At 42.1% G+C, this 18,830-nt stretch overlaps 1 protein-coding gene across 1 annotated transcript in view; it reads right to left on the bottom strand.

Annotated features, from left to right (window-relative positions):
* COL26A1 (collagen, type XXVI, alpha 1) overlaps window positions 1-18,830 on the bottom strand; it is a 175,541-nt gene that overhangs the window by 122,255 nt on the left and 34,456 nt on the right. Inside the window, exon 3 of the mRNA XM_010573524.1 lies at window positions 17,144-17,247. Coding sequence (XP_010571826.1) covers window positions 17,144-17,247 — 104 coding nt within the window. The remainder of the gene's footprint in view (window positions 1-17,143; window positions 17,248-18,830) is intronic.

Genomic DNA, 18,830 nt, shown 5'->3' with positions numbered 1-18,830 from the left:
ATAACCAAATAGACAAGCCTGCTGTAAATAGGGTCCAACTTACCCTTAAACATAAGGCCCACGCAACCCTAGTAGGGACTACAGGGGTGTTGTGGAGACTGTAAATAGTGAATACTTCTGAAAATCAAGCATCTGGGCACCACAGCAGAGTACTTCTCTTTCCCCTACCACCCCATAAAACAAAGCTACCCAAAATAGCAAGCCAGTTTTTGAAAAGGTTGCCGTATATCACCTTTTGTGTGACCTTGCCTGAGTCATGACTGGACCCAAGAGTCTTCCTCTCTAGTTCTGGGCTCTAAGTAGATGGCTATGCTGCTTCCCTTGAGACCCAGCGAGGCAGAAATAGGAAATGAAATGGAGAACAGGGAGGAAATTCCATCTCGCAACACAAAAAAATTAAGAGGCAGTCACAGAATTCTCCTGGTAAGAGGTAAAGAAATACGTATGCAAGAGTGAAGGCTAGAGACACAGAAATATCTTGTTAAATTTTTACAGTTTAACCACTGAACAAGCTACTTTCTCTCCATAATTTATACCTGAATTGTGTGTCTAGACATGACATCATTTTAAGGTATGCCTTGTGTTCTGTGGTAAGTTTACAATAACCAGAACTTATAATTGCTGTGGTTCAGGTCAGCAAAAGCGGAAAAAATATCCAAAGTCCCTTCTAAGCAGCTGTTCTTGGTAATCATTTTAGCCTGTTGTTTTCTGTCAAGGAGACAAGGCCTAGCAAATGCTAAAAGCCAACATTAAACCAACTCCCCTTCCTAAAAGTGACGAATACCACAGATAATCTTCATTCTCAGGCAGCTTTATTTGGTATGGTTCATATTAAAACACTGAAGGACAGCCAGATAAGCAAGGGCAATAAAAACATCTACTGTATGCCTAGAGAGATTGACGGCTACAGACACACTAGACCCTGCTGTATGCCCATACGATAAACCAGTTATCCAAATACAGTAAAGTAAGCTTGTGGGTCTCAGGTGGGATAACAACAAATACCAGCGTATTCTCACTATTGAGACGTAAATCCTGAGGCTACAAAAGCTGGAACCACAGTGTAGTTAACATGCACCAGCCACCCTTACTAGAGGAATGAACCCTGTGGTGATAAAGGCTGCTGGCCAAGTGACTTGAATCACATGAGGAGCTGCAATCACTGCCCTGGAGAGTGTGGCCTGAAGCATCCTATTGCATCAATGAAGTGGAATTTAGACATTGGAATGAGGGGAAAAAAACTGTGCAACCTGAACACTGAATGATGTTTTGGTTTTGGTTTTTGGTGTGGGATTTTTTTTTTTGTTTGGGGTTTGTTTTTTTCCGGGGGGGGGGGGGGGGAGGCTGGCTACTGACATTGTAAGCACAGGCATGCTGGATGCCAGAGCCAGCCAAGGAGGAGCAGGAGCTAGGGTCCAAGCACACAGGAAGGTGCCTCAGTGTACATCAAAACTGTCTTTAAGGCAGCAAGCACAGAGAAACTCCTGTGCTGTCACGTACAAGGCAACCCAAAGATCCTAAAGAGAAACCTGGATCTACAGGTGCATTGGGTGGAACTCATAGTCCATAACACACATCTCACAAGGCACAGGTATGTGTCACACACGGAATTTTTTTTTTTTTTTTTTTTTTTTTTTTTAAGAATGGAGTAGTCCCAGTTGGAAGTGACCTACAATGGTCATCTAGTCCAGCTGCCAACTGTTTTTTTGACAGAAACATTAACATTGGTAAGAATGAAATACACATGAGGGTTACACCACGCAGCATGCGCTGTGCCTCTTCCTGTTATCTGAATGGGAAGGCAAACTATAGCCATGAAGATATCCAAAATAAGGTCAAAGACAACGGGCAGCAGTCCTGGATAAGAGTTAGAGAGGATGAAGTAAGCAAACTTCTAAGTCAAACAGATACATCATAACTATTGCTGACATCTAAAAGGCATAAAAGACTGTCCAAAATCCAGCTTTCATCACCAGTCAGGAAAGACCCAAAAAACATAGGACTTGACAACCACTGTCCCTTTTTCTCCATGTCACACAAGTGATCCAATCCAGACCACACAAGTGCTCACAATTACAAGAATGTGAGTGGGTAGAATCACCATATTGATGTGTTTTAAAATAAAATCACCTTCCCTTTCTATACAGGTCCCACAGAGTTTTGTTATACTACTTTTCCTACATGTATAAACATTAGTGGTCCAACTCTCCTCTGTCATCTGTATTAGTCAGAAAAAAACTTGATGATCACTTCTTAGCTCTTCCAACACCCACTCAGAAACAGGGAACCATTTCAGCTAACAGCGAACAGGAGAGCGCCCATGCTACTGCACTAATAGGGCTAGATAAGAGGTTGATTATTACATCCAAACTGAAGCTAGCTTCTATTCAGCTGGTTAATGCAGATGCAGAGCTATCATCCCTGCCTGGATCAATCCACATTGATGTGACATCAAGTCACACAGGGATCTGTGCCAGAACAAGATATTTAACATACCTTTCAAATCACACGCACACCAGGGACTCAAACCTGGACCAGGTTTTATTCATAGGGAGCAGCCCACAGTGTCACACCATTCAGCGCCATGGTGAGAGCTGGAGAGCAAAGGAAAACCACGACAGCTGCTGGCAAACACTACCCTGAGATAGCTGATGCTCATAAGCAGTGGTGAGAAGGAGAAAGTGGTCACTGCTTTTCAGTGCCAGATGAGTAAAGAGCAGCGGTGAGAACGCCATTGCTCAATGGATCACAAGGGAGCAAGCACATTCCTGCCCAAATGGTGCAGCTGACCCATTATATCCTCTGTCCCAACCTGAGTGTACATTAGGGTCTACAGCTGGCTTATAATGAAAATCTGAAGTCATCAGGGCTGTTCTGGCTTCAGTTCTTGTTAAAGATGTTGAACATCAGCCCAGGTTTGGTCAAAAGGTTACACAGGTTTTCAAATCATTCCAGCCTGCAGTGACCAAAGGTTGATTTAGGGTTTGCTGTCAGAGCATTCATATTTACAGTTCTACAAGCTGCCATAAAAAGCCAGGTGAAGATCGGAGTTTCTGCTGATTTGCGATATAAATGAGGTACAAAACCATGTGGATAGGAAAAAGGATACTCACTCACTCTGGGATCATCACAACTCCAAGGACAAAGGACTGATAAATAATCAGCCTTTGATATACTTCAGGAAAATGGTCCTCTCTTTCTCCTGTCAGCTTTTAATGAGTTTGAAAAGTAAGACTTACTTTTACACTGTCTCTCCTGCTTAAATCAGCAAATACGAAAGCTTAGCAGCTGAACTTGTGGCAAAAAAACACATTCCAGGATGAAGGTTTATACTCCAGAGTTTATAGTATTCACATTTGTCCAGGTCTAGGAGACCAGTGCTGAGTGTCAAAGGACACTCACTCTAGAAAAAAGTCTCCACTAGACATTAACAGAGCCATATAAATGCTCATTCATGTTCCCCATTAAGTGTATGAAGGATCTTATTACTTACACTGTTCTGTAAAGAGCTTACAGTTTTATGGTTAGCATGCTGACTACCACTGCTAGTAGTCATTCTGCTTCCTTAAGACAAGCACAAGAAAAGAACGATACCTTTGCACAGACACATCATACTATAAATGAACTTGGAACTACCCACATAGCAAGGAGAATAGTTTATTTTCCTGTGTAGCTAATAGAAAGCTGCTGTCTTGCTGTGAGTGTTAATATTAAGACAAAAGCAAGAATCTTCAAGTTTATGTTATGGTAAACATCAACCAATACCCATCCTTTGCATCCCACACAGACAGACTAGATGCAATAGAAATAACTGCTTATTTATGTTTCCACAAGGACTAGCGAGTACACAGCAGAACACTGTTCAAGACATCTTTTGGCAGATCACACTGGAAGATGTGTTTAGCAGATAATACAACTGGAGAATGCTTGAAAAGCCACTGTTTGCTTAATCACTTGAGGGTAAGTTTGAAAAGATCAAATAAGCCAAGTTTAGGAGTAGCTTATTCCCCTTATTTAATGGGCTATAATATTTTACAGTGCAAAGCCCTGCAGCAATACAGCTAGCTGCAGCATTTGGAGCCATCACTATGCAAGTACTATGAGCCATATGGATTTAACAACTCTCACCACCAGTAAAGAGAAAACCAGAACCTTTGTTACTTAAGCACAGGCCTCTACCACTGAAGCTAAAAAACACTGTCTGAAAACAGCAATAGGTTTGTATCTATCGCCCAAATTGGCCACTGGAGAAGAACTAATTAACCAAGATACTTCACAATTTCCATCAGTGTCTCAACGGTACCACAGCAGTTTCTACAGCTTGTGCTGTAGAAAACACCTTCCTTTCATGAGAACAAAACCTGACACCTTCAACAGAAACATCTAGACTTGATCTGGGGAGCCACATTTGACATAGTCACTGGCAGAAGGAAGTAGTCTAATTAAGCCCATCTGCCAAAGTTCCTCAAGGTTTTTAAAATGAAGGACCACCTAGCAATCAACATAGGCCCCTGCACTTTCCATAGTAGATACACACCAAAGACGCCTGTAGTATCACTGCTACAAAAGTGTCATAATTTACAAAAAAATTAAACATCAAACTCTGAATCCTGACTGGGTCTGCTTTCTTCTCTTTTATGCTTGTGTAACAAGGAGTATATTTCATTTACAGGAAAAGAAAAATAAAAAATGCAGGAATTTCTTCAACCATCTCTCAGTATCTCCACAACCAGGTAAGGACTAGGACATCTTCTAGTCCCATATTTCTATAATCTTTCTGACTTTGTTAGAATTGCTGCCCAAATTCATTTAAGCCATTGCCGTCGGCATTCCTGCACCCCACTCTGTTCATTACTCTAATGCTCTTCTGTTGGGTCTGCCTGCAGTAGATGCATCAGCTATCCATGGCACTGCAAGGCTTAATGAACAGCACATAAAAATCACAAGCATTATTAGTTTTTGCGTTACTCATTTGATGGTATTAGCAACCAGAAAACCGCAAATGTTACAAGAATTTTCCTGTCAAGAAAGAACACATGTAAGATGTGGTTGCATCTGTAGTATGACCCTGATGTTGCCTTTCTTATATGCTGCACCCATTGCTACGCATCTTGAAACATCTGTGCCTTTCCAGTGACTGATTATCCAGAGACACGCAACAGCGCTCAGTATCTATAAGAGGCCGGGGACTGAACCCTGAGTTTATTACAGAAAAGAGCTGGAGTAAGCTGCTTGCCAGAAATCCAAACTCTAGCCAACAAGTCCCTCCAGGCTTACTTGGAAAGGTCTTGTAACCTCATTGCCGTATGCCTGCTGGGCTCAAAATGAAATGCAAACTTGCATGTTACTTGTGGATTTGGATGCACTAGCCAAGGAGGAGACAAATCAGGAGCCTGAGCAAGAAGCATATGTTATGAGTCCAGAATAAAATTTATCAGTCTTTAATGAACTTCGTAACAGGGGATTTTCACAGAGCCATTCCTTAACATCTTTCCTGCTTTGGTGGTGGAGGGACCTAGTATGACCTGTTTAAATGGTGATACTTCACTCTCTTACACGTTTTGATGAAGTCTTATTAAACATTCAAAATCTAGCTCATGGTACATAGAAACATAGCTGATTTCTTCAGAAAGGCCACCAGCAAGTTTTTCCCAGCCTTCATTTATTTAGGAACTGTAAAGTTGCTAAAGAACCATCCAACAAGTGTTCTTTACACTGCAGCGACAATCAGGATATCCTGCAATGGCACACTTGTTTAGGAACTGATTAAATGTTTCCTACTCTTTGTAATCACATGCGTGTAGTCGTTAGAATGAGTCTATACCTACTTCTTGTCCAGTTTTTGAAAAACATGAGTTAGCCTTTAATGACTACCAATTACATTATTTTTAGAAAAGCTCATTTGTGCTGATGCTATTTTCAGTTGCATATAACATGCATCTACTAACTACTCTAGCTGGCAAAGTTAACCAATCTAATTGTTTAGTTAGACATATTTATTTAGTCCGACATATTCAAATCCTATCAACTACAAGAGCCATATTCCTTTCCCAGCCAAATACTTTCCTTCACAGATGCACCACACCCCTTACAGTATTTAAGATTGTGGGGCTCAGATGTGCAACACCAATTAGGACTAGCTTTCACATGAATTAAGCAGTAACAAGGCTGAAATTACTGTAAGTGCTGAAACTTGACCTCTCTGAGAAACACTGCCATGTACACATGCAGGCACCCGTATCCATAAACATTTTAAATGTTGTGTGTTGGGCAGTCTCATGGATGCATTAGTAGTAAACATTACACCTGTTCAGAGCATTTGTAGCACCAGACTCCAGGATGGCATTTCTTCTCCTGAGTTTCTCCTGAGCTTCATTCTACTGTCTTCCACAAACTCCATTCCGTCCCCTGGGATCCTGCTACCCTCAGAATCTCCTTCCATTTAAAATATGTACATTTGATTATTCTTGCCTCTGTGACTGTCCTTGACCGAATCTCACTTTATGGATTTCTGCCCAACTCTACAACTTAATCAAGATTTGACTGCATTTTAATCCTAGTCTGCCATGTATTCCGAGTACTGCTCACTCTCTAACACACAGAGATCTGATTAGAGGGCTCTCTCCATTCCTTACACTAATATTAAAATTAAGAAGCAAGCCTGAGAACAGTCCCTGCTACAAATCTATTTGACACCTCCACCCAAACTGACAGTCTGAACCCTTACCAATGACAGCACAGGGCTTCTTTTGAGTGAACTGTGCATTTCAAAGTTGCTCCATCTAATCCACATTCCCGTAGCTTCCCAAATGGAGCAATGCTAACTTTGCTGCCTTTATCCTGCTAACTAGCTCACAGAGAAAAGACATGATATTGGAGTGATATGCATCAAACATGCTTTTGCGCACCAGTTCTCTGTGTTAAACTGAAATTCAACTCCACTAGAAATTATTATTTGGAGGAACACTTTTGGTTCCCCTTTTAATAACAAGGAATTGAGTAAGAATAAAGTCTAGGATTCAGCAACACGGGAATTTGATGCCTACCTCTTGCTTTCACCTTGAAGTCTTCTACAAAACATGAAACCAGTCTCAAACTTCCCTGGCAAATCCACCTCTGTTCCTACTCCTGGGCTTGCAATCCCAATGCCACCTGCATCCCAATTCCTTGCAATCCCATTTCCACATGGCAAAGCATCCCAGAATAGTTGTAACAGTTGCACTGGAGATTTAGGTCTCCAGCAAATCTCTTCTGCCAGAAGAAAGCTTTGGTATGGATAAGGCTTAGCTTGCTTAGCTACTGCACTTGCATGAACTCTTCATTACATTGACGTTTTTGAGCAGCCCACAACTGGAATTAGTTATCAGGGAAAACACAAATGTTATTGATGTTATTGTACCAATTGCATTAAACTCTTTTAATGAAAAACCTATATTAAAAAAGGGCAAGAGACCCTAAGGTAGAAATGGAAAGATCTCCATCTGCCTCACCCCAAAGCTTGGCTCCAGTTCAGCTTGCTACCAACTGCACCGCTCCGTGTGTACTCTGTGGCCTTCTTCAGCCTTTCCCCTTCGCCTTGCAACACCTTATACCCTTCTTACGACTTAACCATACAAACAGCTTGCGCTGTCAACAGCTTCGTTTAAAATTATTAGAAAACCCTCTGCAAAAAGAGTACATTGGCCTGTCCATCTGCCATCTGTGGATGGCTGGCAATGAAGTCTCCCACCCTAAGGAATTTCTTTTATTCTCATGTCTTTAAACCTCAGCAGTACAAGAAATTCCTCCATCACTCAAGCAAAGTGACAACTCATTACAACAGCTCTGCACAGGAATCTTAGAACTCATGTGGTGCAAAGTATGTTCTTGTCTCTCCTCCAGTATGTGACAAGACAGAAATAACAGATGGCAGCAGGAATCTGTACCCAGAGTCACACCTAGAGGTAAAGGTTATATCTAGGGATGAAAACCAGGAATGTTCCCCTCATGTCTCCCTGTCTTCACCAACATTCATATCTGCACAAGTCTCCACTGCTGCTAGGGCCAGATATCCAGGACAATTAAGAGTAAATAAATTACTGCACTCATAAGAAAAGAGATGGCACTCTGCATATCAGGCATTACTGGGCCACTCAAGTATTCTCCTGGAAGAAATTCAACAAGTTCTTCCTCAAGGAACCATCCCATTCAACACTGTTTGACAGCAACATTAAGTCCACACATTTCATAACTACGCCCTTGAAAAGTGATGGGGAGGGAGCTGTAATTTTGTGTTATGCTCATAAATTAAACACAAACCAGCTTGTTAAATGGGCAATAGCCTTGCAAATTCAGTGAAAGAAAGATACTCCTCTTCATTGCCACCCCTTCCAACTGTAGGCATTTCATATTAAAGGCCTAAACCTTGTTTCCTATTCCTGATAAAAAACCAAATAAGTTATTGCAGCAGCAAGGAAGCTCAGAAACAGCTTCAGCAGGTGGTTTTAATTCTTCTTCCACTGTTATCTATAATTCACTTGAAAGGCATCAAAATGAACAGTGGACATCAACAAGAAATTATTCCTCTCATTTAGCTCTTCCATATGTGACTGGTGGTGTGGTGTGCACTCTAAAAATTGCTAACTTTTGTTATAAACACAGCCCCACCCTTCCTCCACCACCTCTGACAGGAATTTCTGTAGAAAAGAGAAATAGGGTGGAGTTTTTCCAGGAGAATGTTTTTCATGATTTTGGTACTAACTACATTTGCAGGATTGACAGCATAGCATGTCACATCCTCCTTTTTCCAGAGGACGCTGCTACACTGGCAGCAGCTGCATGAACTTTCCAGCCTGCTCTGTATCAGTCCAAAGTCCTTATCCTGGACAAAGTCATGGCTTAGCTAAGTCCTCCAACCTTCTGGCTATTTTCACAACTCTTAATAATAGCAACAATCTGGTCTGTTTACGCAAAATTGCTTTCTCAAGGTCATCCCTCCTCTACTCTTAATGGACCAGCAACATCAACTCATCCTAACACAAAGGTTAGGAAGGCAGGTGGCAAAAAAAACTAGCAGCCATCAGAAGTTATCTCCAGATTTGGATACTGGAAATTAAAGGATCCAGTCTTCTCACACAGCCCAACCACCTGTGAAAGCAGCAAATACACCACATGGGATATCTCCTCAAGTTATGAACATGCACCTTAGCTATCTCATCATTATATGCTTCTCAGACTTCTCCAAAAGGGCAGGAGTACATTTTGCACAACTCAAATGAAAAGTTCATCATTGTGAGGATGAATAGGAAATAAGTGATAATTTGGAGGGACGACAGGAGCTCTGAAGGGAACTTCTACATGAGAAAGTAACAAGTTAAAAGCATAGGGTTGAAGGAGGCAGTAAGGATTATAAAAGGAAGACAACACTGTCAAGAGGTTGTATGGGCTCTTCAGAACCCACACCTCTCAAGGCTATTCCCATGTATTTCAAGAGCTCACTTGGGTGCAAAAGTTTCAACATCTAACTAATCAACCACCAGAGATCTAAGAATGCTTATACAAATCTAATAGAAAATACTTCTTAAGGGCTCTCGGGTCCACCATCACTGAATCTTTCTTTGGTCAAGAGAAAAAGATATGCAGTGCCCTAGATTTCCATGCTTTCCTTCTCCTGGCTGATGAAATTGACCCCATTAGGAAGTCCTAACCTGCTAAAAAAACCCAGTAGCACCACAGATGAGTAAGAATTGGCAGCATTTGCCATTCAGTAACCAACTACTGAAGTCAAAGGTCTACCTTTTCCACACACACCCCCCTCAAGCTCTCTTTACAGGCTCACAGCAGAGTTCAGAGAGAACACTGTGTCCCCTTGGCTGACCTCCTTACCAGCAGCAGCCTGAAAATTTCCCTCACCTACTCCTGTGATCAATGCATTGTGACTCCCTAATGAAAGCAATTTCTTTCTGTGGACCTTTTCCTAGTTGTTTATCTGCTTTGCTGAGTGCTTCAAGATTACTAGTCTATATGTTCTTTACAGGATCATAAGTACTCAAAGCAGGATTCAATGAAACCAGCATTGCCAATGGCAGCTCCAGTCACCCATTGACAATATTTTTGACAACAGTTGTCTCTAATGTAGCCCAGCTCATCAGCAGTTACTGCTCTGTCACTGAAGCAGATAAAAAGAACCTCAAGAGACTCCCAGCTTCAAGGCAGAACCAATCCATGCCATCTCTAACAGGAAAAAATGATGATCCTGCCCAATTTTATAGACCATCTATTCTAGTAATTCACCATTTTTGGTCTTTCCAGCAATTCCAGGATTATGATTGCTACTCTACTTGTTTTCATACACTAACACAGTTGCACAGAAGATGAAGGTGAAACTTCTTTAGGAAGTAGCAACTCTGGCAGAGACCTGGGAGACACGGAAGAGCCATACCTTGCCACTGGCATCCATTCTGTGTAACAGCAGAACCTGCTTTACTACAGCAGCAGGAGCTCAGAAGCTCAAGTCAACTACCCCAGACTTCCTTCTCAACTCTAGCCTTCTCCCGCTGTACCCCACCACTTCCCAGAAAACATGCCTATCAGTTATACCAGCACCTACAGACATGCAGAAGTTGTTAAAGCCCCACATGCTCGTCTCTTTTGACAGCAATTAGCAGAATCCTGCCAGCATGGTGAGGATGATCCAGACAGAGTAGATACATACAGAGCTTCACAGCCTGGTCCTGTATTAGCCCTACCCCAGGTAAGCTTATGTTCACTCCTGATTAGAAATAAAGCAAATTAATAGGAAAGCCATTAACTATAAATAAGTGGGTCTGTCACTTTGAATTAAGAAATACTCAGCTAAGAGAAACAGAAAGCATCCAATGTATTTGGGAAAGCAAACAAATAGCTTATCAAAATAAAAAAAAGATTCTCTACATACCACAGTAATTTGATGGGAGCTAAAAAAATTGGGATAATGTAACAGTATGGCATACAGCTTTTCTAATTATGTTAAGATAACATCTGCAGATATTTAGCACTCCAAGTATTTTGACATTAGGTGCTGAATAAAATTCTCCCTGTTCAGATTAAAAATGTCCAAAAAAATGAAACTACTCAGATTCTGGAATGCAGTGTCAAAATATTTGGAAATCTGACAGGGATTTTTGTTTTGTTTTGTTTTTTTGACTGTGTATCGAAATAGAAGATGAACATTTAGAAACTGTTTGAGTAGTCACACAGCACTGATGCCAGAAAGTGCTCTCAGCAGGCTGCATATTCTTCCAACAGTGACCACACACTCCAGGAACTCCTCAGAAAATTTGATCAAGGGTGACACACACGTTATGCCTGAAGCCAGAGGTTGCTGAATGGTCAGCATGGTGATGGGAGTGGATAGGAATTGGGTGACACATCGTAGACTAGTTTGGGAAACTTCTGGTGGACCTTCTGCCTTATATTTAAGAGGCCACCAGAAACACAAGCAGAAGGAGGTATGACATATGGAGGAGCAGCAGTCATATGCTATGGAAAAAAATATCAAGGTATAGACTATCCAACACCTGTGTACTACAGGTACACAAACATCATTACTCAAAGCCACTTTCATGCATCAGCAATTCCATCAAGGGTGATCAATATGTTTTGATGTTTTTTCATGAAATATTTTTTAAGGTAGGTTTACAGAGTGAGTTACAACATTTTACTACCTACTTACTAATTGTTTTACTAACCAGATAATTATTAGGAAATTCAGGTTGCACTTAATAGTCTATAACATATATGAACATAATTCACTTTAATGAACATTAAACTTCGGAATGGACGATATTTTTAGAAACAAGTTTGCTATGTGGAACCAAATGTTGGACTTCGAAACAAATGTCTCAAAATGAGAGCAAAGTCACATTTCACTAAAGGAATTACTGGCCATTCTCTAGTAGAGAACTGCATACATGCAAGGATCTGTTCTAGATCCAAACCTTAAGGGAAGGCACCTCAGTCTGCCACATATTTACAGCATAGAACTGCCCTGCTAACCAGAGAGCACCGAGAAAATCACCTCTGGGAGAATTTCACTGTTCACATGGAAGCTTTTGCTTTGGTTACAACAGGAGTTGGACTCTGCTGAAGTGGGAAAATACCACTGTACTAGGATTTAGCAGCAATAGGAACAGGTATTGTTCTCTTGACTCCCCCTGCCTTCTCTTACATTTTGTCAGTTTCTAAGGGCAAGATGAAAAATGCTCAGTGGCAGCAAAGAGCTCTGCTACTCGCTGTATGCGATACACAGACTTAACTCCCTTTTGCTTCTTAATGGTGGCTTCGAGGAAGAAATAAGAAGGAACTGAAGTACTTGACAAAAGAAAAAACTCACACAAGCTCAACTCCTGAAGAGACCTACTGTGATATTATTGGAAATGTTACTCCATAATCTTCACATTGTATTTTCATAGATTGACAGTTCTATGTTTAACAGTTCACAGGGGAGGAAACCAAGACTTGGAGAAGTGAGGTCCCATCAACACCACTTTGAATGGTGCTTCCTTCTAAAGCACTTTAATGGGCTTTCAAACTTTCAGGTTTCTAGTTTTGATGTTCATTCTCATGGCTTCATCAAATTTTGTATCATAACTGCATTTGCTAGTTTAAGATTTTCCTGGCAGCGTTGTTCCGCACCTCTCCTCCTGAGACAAAGAAACTTTGCAAACAAGCAGTAAAAAAAAAAAAAAAAAAAAAAAAAAAAAAAAAAGCACGTTTTTGCACTCTATCATACCAAGAGGAAAGTCTACATTTTCTTATGCTGCTTTGAAAATTGTAAACACATGGGAATCCAAGAGGTTTGAAAAATATCAGGATGACAAGATGCAAACAATAGTTATTGAAAATAGATAAAAATATTCCAAGAACTGAAATAGTGGTGGTGGTGGTAAATTCTCAAATTAGACCATTACTTGAACAGGGCTGCTCAAATTTCCTATCCTACTTGTATCCTTATGGAAAGAAAAAAAACAAAGTAAGCTTGGAATCACAATGGCATCACTTTAGAGGTGCCAAGGTTACTCTTGGAGCTGCTTCTTGCCCAAACAGCTAAGCTGTCTACCATCAATCTGCTTCTGGGGTAAACGGGACACTGGCTACTGTCCCAAATTCAAGCCATACAAACAAACAAGAAAGAAATCTGTTAGATTTGTAAAGTGAAATAAGACCTTGCCTAGCTGGAGAGCTCTAGGGCAGTGCTGAGCCCCTGAACTTGCTAGGGACACTTTTGCTCTCCCAAGAGATTACACTTGCCTTTGAACTTTCAGCCATATAGAAAAAAGGCTGAGTTGAAATGTCAGCATCATCTTGGATTCAAATCAATCAGCTTGATGCATGATTGCAATAGCTAAACCACTTCACCTCTGCACTGCCCTCGTCCATATGTTCTTTATATCAGCAGTCAGCAGACTGGGTGGCTCAGTGGATTCATTTCCTGTCCTAGGCTTGGGCTCCAGTTTAAACAAAAAAACCCAAACCAAACCAAAAAAAACCCAACAAAACCCTGAAACTGGAAAATAAAAATTAGCATCTACTGACAGTTAAATTCACCAGACTTGTTTGCATCAAGTCTCTTTCTTCATTCAAGGAAGTTGCAAGAAACCCTTCGGGAAGCCCTGGTACAACTGGTGATTTTTAACCGTCTACTCAACTAGCTGGTCAGAGTTTTACAAAAAAAAATAAAGGAATTGGAGACATTTCAAATGTTGACATACCTTTGGGTGAGGGGAAAGCAATGAAGGGAAGGGCAAGGAGAGCCCCAAGCACTGTCAACTTAAAAAAGAAACAGATTGGAAGCAGCCATCTCCACCTCAGTAAATTAATAGCCCACTGAGTAGCAAAATCCCCACCCACTTCTAGAGCTCCGCTTCCTCCAGACGATGCCGCTCTTTATCAGCTACAATGCAAGAGTTAAATTCCCAAGATAATTTAAATCTAAACAATTTGCAGCCTTCAGCATTAGCGTAGGTGCCTGCCAGCTGGTGACAGTTAAGTGGTTACTTTCTCAAGCTAAACTTAATAGCTAAGGGTCAAGACACTGTAATAATCGAATTGCATTTAACAGCTTGCTCTATCAGAATGCAGTATGTTACTATGGAAGGGGAGTTTTCTGATTAAGGGTGTGTTACAGCAAGCCAGTCTCATCAGGAGTCTGTCATACTTTGGGGCTAGACATCCATGCTGGAGTGTTTCCTTTATAAAAGAAAAGTTGACCTGCCATTTGGGAGATAACAAGAAAGTATGCATGTCGGAAATAGCTGCACTACAGCCTTTGAATGATTTCAAGTTCTTTGACTCGATTTCCTTGGTTCACCCTCCCACCATCCTATCTTCCCTCATAAAATGCTAAAAGAAATAAATTTTAAGAGGGCAAGGAAGGCCTCATAAAAAGACAGCTAGTAAAAATAATCCATCCTCCAGATAGGCTACAGTGGGTGCCCCAAAGAGACTGTTGCAGAACAGCACAAAAAAGGAGCAAGTATCAACCCTGCTCACTGGGGATTAAAGAAGGAATCAACAGATAGGATCTCCCAAGTCTCAAGATGCAAAAACACCATCAGTCTGAAGAAGAGACCCCACAGCCATGCCCATACAACTGCCAGAACTTATCTGTGTGTTTGATCAATCCATTATCTCCTGACTTAGCCTGTCCTACTCATGAAAATGCAACCTTACTATTCCAGGGCCCATTAGGAAAGAAAACTTTTTACTTCAGTCCCTGGAAACAGGAGACATCTTGAAGTGGAAACTCAGAGCCATTGTAGTTGCTATTCTGCTGACACATGGAGAACAATAGTGACTGTCAGAGAATTGGAGCATTTGCAACACAGCAAGAAGGCAAGTTAAAAATAGTGCAGGTCCAATCTGCTTTCAGTCATACCTACCTCACATCAACTTCAAAAGCACCAGCTGCACATACAAGTGAAATGAAATATTGAGGAGAAATCTAACTAATACCAAAAAAGGATTAAAGCCTTTTGAGGTCCTACCCTGCTAATTCACTGTGGCTTCATAACTGCACTGGTTTTGTTTGTTTCAGTTTTCTGTTTTCTTTTGTCTGCTGTTTCCAGGAAGGACCCACACATATGTAAGCATCCTACCCCCTCAGAGGAACCAAATTTGTAGTAGGAAGTAAGAGAGAGCACAGAAAGGAAAGAATACAAAAGGTTTTATATCAGGTTGCCAAAAAGCCCTAAAAAACTCTTTTCAGCCTCTTTTACTTACGATTCCAAGTGACACTAACATTAAGAATTAACATAAGGAGCAAGTAAACACTTCAGTTTTAAAATTGATGCCTCTGGACAGCTTGAGGTGCTGTGCACACCACTAGTGTCAATACTGCTGCTAGAAACTAAGTGGCACAACCCTGCTGTGCTAGAAAGGGGTCTTTTTTTTTTTAATTTTCCTCCTTCTTTCAAGAATATGGGACTGTTGGTAGCGCCAGATGTTTTAGGGAGGGGAAAAAAAGGTAAAAAGAATCTCACACATAAAGTGAGGGCTTGCTACTGGCTTTCTGCTCACACTCCGCAGACCATATCCAAGCCCAAAAGAACAGTTCCACCTTGAAAACTGACTGCATAAAATTGTCACCTCGTTCCACAGACCTGCTCCTGTGAGATCGCCGCTGACTTTCTCAAACAAGCTTATGTTGGCTTTTTATTTCCACTGAACTCTACTGAGACAGATCTGGCACTGCGGGAGGGAGCTGGATTCTCTCCTTTACACCAGCAGCACCACTAAGCTGTAATTATTCACACCTGTCCAAACCTACCAGCACAATGGGCTGCACACATGGGCTTCTCTGGTCCCCGGGTCAGATCCTCAGCCAGGCTAAGCTGCAGCTACTTTGGAAATAACAGTTCTGCCACAATCCTTAGCATCCCTCTCCACTGTAGTGACAGGTAAAAATCCAAGCTGCACACAGCACCTTCTACTTTCCCAGGCTCACTTCTTATAGCAGCATGCTAAATTTCAAAGCTCTCTCCTGTAGACTGCAATTTAGGGTAGCTTTTTTAAGAGTGTTCTTGAGCTTCTGGGCAGCTATTGTTTCCTCAGCAGCCTGAAGCGAGCTGCTGTCTGCAACCATCATTTTTGTGACTGTAATGAGACAACTTCCTAGTTAGAGATTTGCCTGAATTGTGCGATTAGCACCGAGATATCACAGCACAAAGAAAAAGAGGTGCAGCTACAAACAGCAGAATCTTGAGAGATGTTGGACACCCCCAATGACCCTTCACCAGCCAGCAGAGGCAGGCTATCTTGACCTGATGCAAATGAACAGAAAACTCAAGGCTTAGTTTCTCTCCCATTCATAAGCCATGAACACTTATGACATACATTCAGCAGAAGCCTTAGTGCCTAAACCTGAAACTTGATGGAGAAGCAGGACTTGTTTCAAAGCCCCAGAAGTAACAGTTAAAGCAGAAAACTAAGGAAGGAAAATGCAAAACATGCCCCTTCTGTCCATCATGATGAGAAAAGACTTTGCTTTCTTCCAGCTCTGGAAAGAGCCCTGTGTTTTCATTCGAGTGAAAGATCAGATGCCAAACCCAAAACTGTGTTTTCACATGCACCGTGCAACCTGAATGTTGCACCAGTAAGTCAAGGGGAGGGTGGGAAGAGGAACAGAAGGTGCCTAATTTAATTCAAAACTCTCTGGGAACACAGATGTTATTTGTGTCCCGACCTTACAGGCATAAAATTTTTACAATCAGCCAACCAGAGACCAGCTTTCATCAGCTACAGCAACTGGTGACGATAGTGAGTTACAGAGAACATGCACACTGACATGGAGAAAGCACATTTTCTGAAGGACTGTGCAATGGGGACACGAAGCATGAGCACATCTATAAACAGGTCATCCCCGAGTATCCATTTCTCAAATTTCTTTCCCCTCCCTGTTCAGGCTTCTTTGCAGGCATTCAGTATGGTCTGTTTTCTAAGACCACCTTTTGGAGCTTGCATGTGAACTTTCAGATAACGACGGGGAGTGAAGAGAATAGGTGATTTGTTCTGTGTTTGAGAGGCATAGAGCAAATTAAGGAACAAAACCCAGCTCAACCCAGCCAGTCCATCCACACATCCCCTAGCTGCTCTGTAAGGACAGATGCATTGCTGGATAACTTACCCTCTTCACAGTTGCTCCCTGTGAAGCCAGGACAGCATCTCCACTCCAGCGTGGTCACAGTTCGGTAGGACATTTTGTACGTGGGCCTGATGAGAGTCCTGTAACTAACACAAACAAGAAGTCAGTAGAATGGACTTACCTACTCAAGGGCAGTGTTGCTACTGATTTGTAGCACATCTTCCTGCCTGGATATATCCCCAGAGCAGCCAGCCTCCCCCAGCTGCAGAAAAAGGGAGACACACAAAATAACAGAGCAAGGGTTTACCACAGTGTGGATCTGATTTGACAACCTTTTTTCTCCTTAAGTCCTCATACTCTTCTGGCTCTTCCCCATACCTCTCTCCCAAATAACACCAGTATGCTTTGTGGAGGTCTCATTGCTACCAAGTTGTTACAAGTAGCAGAGATTACGATTCTTGTTTCCCCGCACTCTACCTCTATGGGGATTTTTCTGACCTTGAACAAAGGCTGGCATTAGCCTTTCCTCACTCAGTACTAACAGAGTTTCCAAAACATTACTCTCACAAAAATTGCATAAATCTCTCGGGTGTCTTCCCTTCTCCCACCCCCACCACTCAGATCTGGGGTGTATCAACACATCAGCATGACAAAGATCATCATGACACATTACATTGGTGATCTCCATGGAGTCTTTTTTTCCAGCTAGCTGACCTGTGCCTCAGTTTTCCCCATCTGAAATAGGGTTACACTCTTCCTCACCACAGCCAAGGCTCTGCAGGACACATTTGTTAGCTCTGTGTACAGCACACAGCACCCCCAGGGTCCCAATTAAAGCACAAGTACTGCCATGCCCCACTGGAAACTAGAGGGCTACGTGCAGACACAAGCAGACCTGTGCAAGGCACCAGTGATTCTGAAGTCAACACAAAATGGACAGTTCCATAAATGCCAGCTTTTCTTTTAAAACAGCAGTCCTTTAAAGCTTGCAAATCAGAGTTTTCCCAGTATACTGCCAGGCAAGTCACTGCTGCTATTCATGAAGCTAAAAGCAAACACAGAAGTCGTATTCTACAAGCTCCCCTCAAAATTCCTACCCTTATTTAATAGCCAAAGGAATTTGGCAGGCACAGGGACAGGCTGAAGCTTTGGGATTACAGTGTTGCAGGCTGCAGCTTTATGCTTCTCTCTCAAGACACAAGCCCAGAGCACCCGGGTCTCCTTGGGGAAGAGCCTCCTCCCGCAGTGCCAAGAGCCACCAGGAGACGGAGCGCTGCCCCAACCTGCTCCGCCTGCAGTACTGCCCTGGGCTGGGCTAGGCACAAGGCCAAAATGGAGCTAGAAATTGCATGAATCTCATCCAAAATCCCTCCAAGGGGTAGCAGGCACAGGTGTACATCCAGGACAGCACTGCAGTGACATTGGTAGTTACTGTGAAGAGCAGTAACACAGGCTTGCCAGAAGAGGCTGCCCATGTATGTCTTGGAAAGAAGGGAACAGCTCAGTCATGGTTAACACTGTCTTTGGGAAACTAATTTCTCAGTAAACTGTTGCTGATTACTTATGCAAGCTGCCAAACACAGAAACCAACTTCTATAGCCACTGGAGAAGAGGGCTGCGCAAGCTTCCTCCTGAGCATGGGGCTGCCTGCACTTGAAATGGATCGCCCAGCGATAGGAGAGCAGTGCTGTCTCCCAAGAACATTACGTCCTCACCTTCCAAGTTGCCA

Source organism: Haliaeetus leucocephalus, unplaced genomic scaffold (assembly GCF_000737465.1).
Source record: "Haliaeetus leucocephalus isolate CR32 unplaced genomic scaffold, Haliaeetus_leucocephalus-4.0 Scaffold395, whole genome shotgun sequence".
Taxonomy (NCBI): Eukaryota; Metazoa; Chordata; class Aves; order Accipitriformes; family Accipitridae; genus Haliaeetus; species Haliaeetus leucocephalus.
The sequence above is the reverse complement of the archived record's forward strand: the minus strand, read 5'-3'. Positions and strand labels throughout refer to the sequence as shown.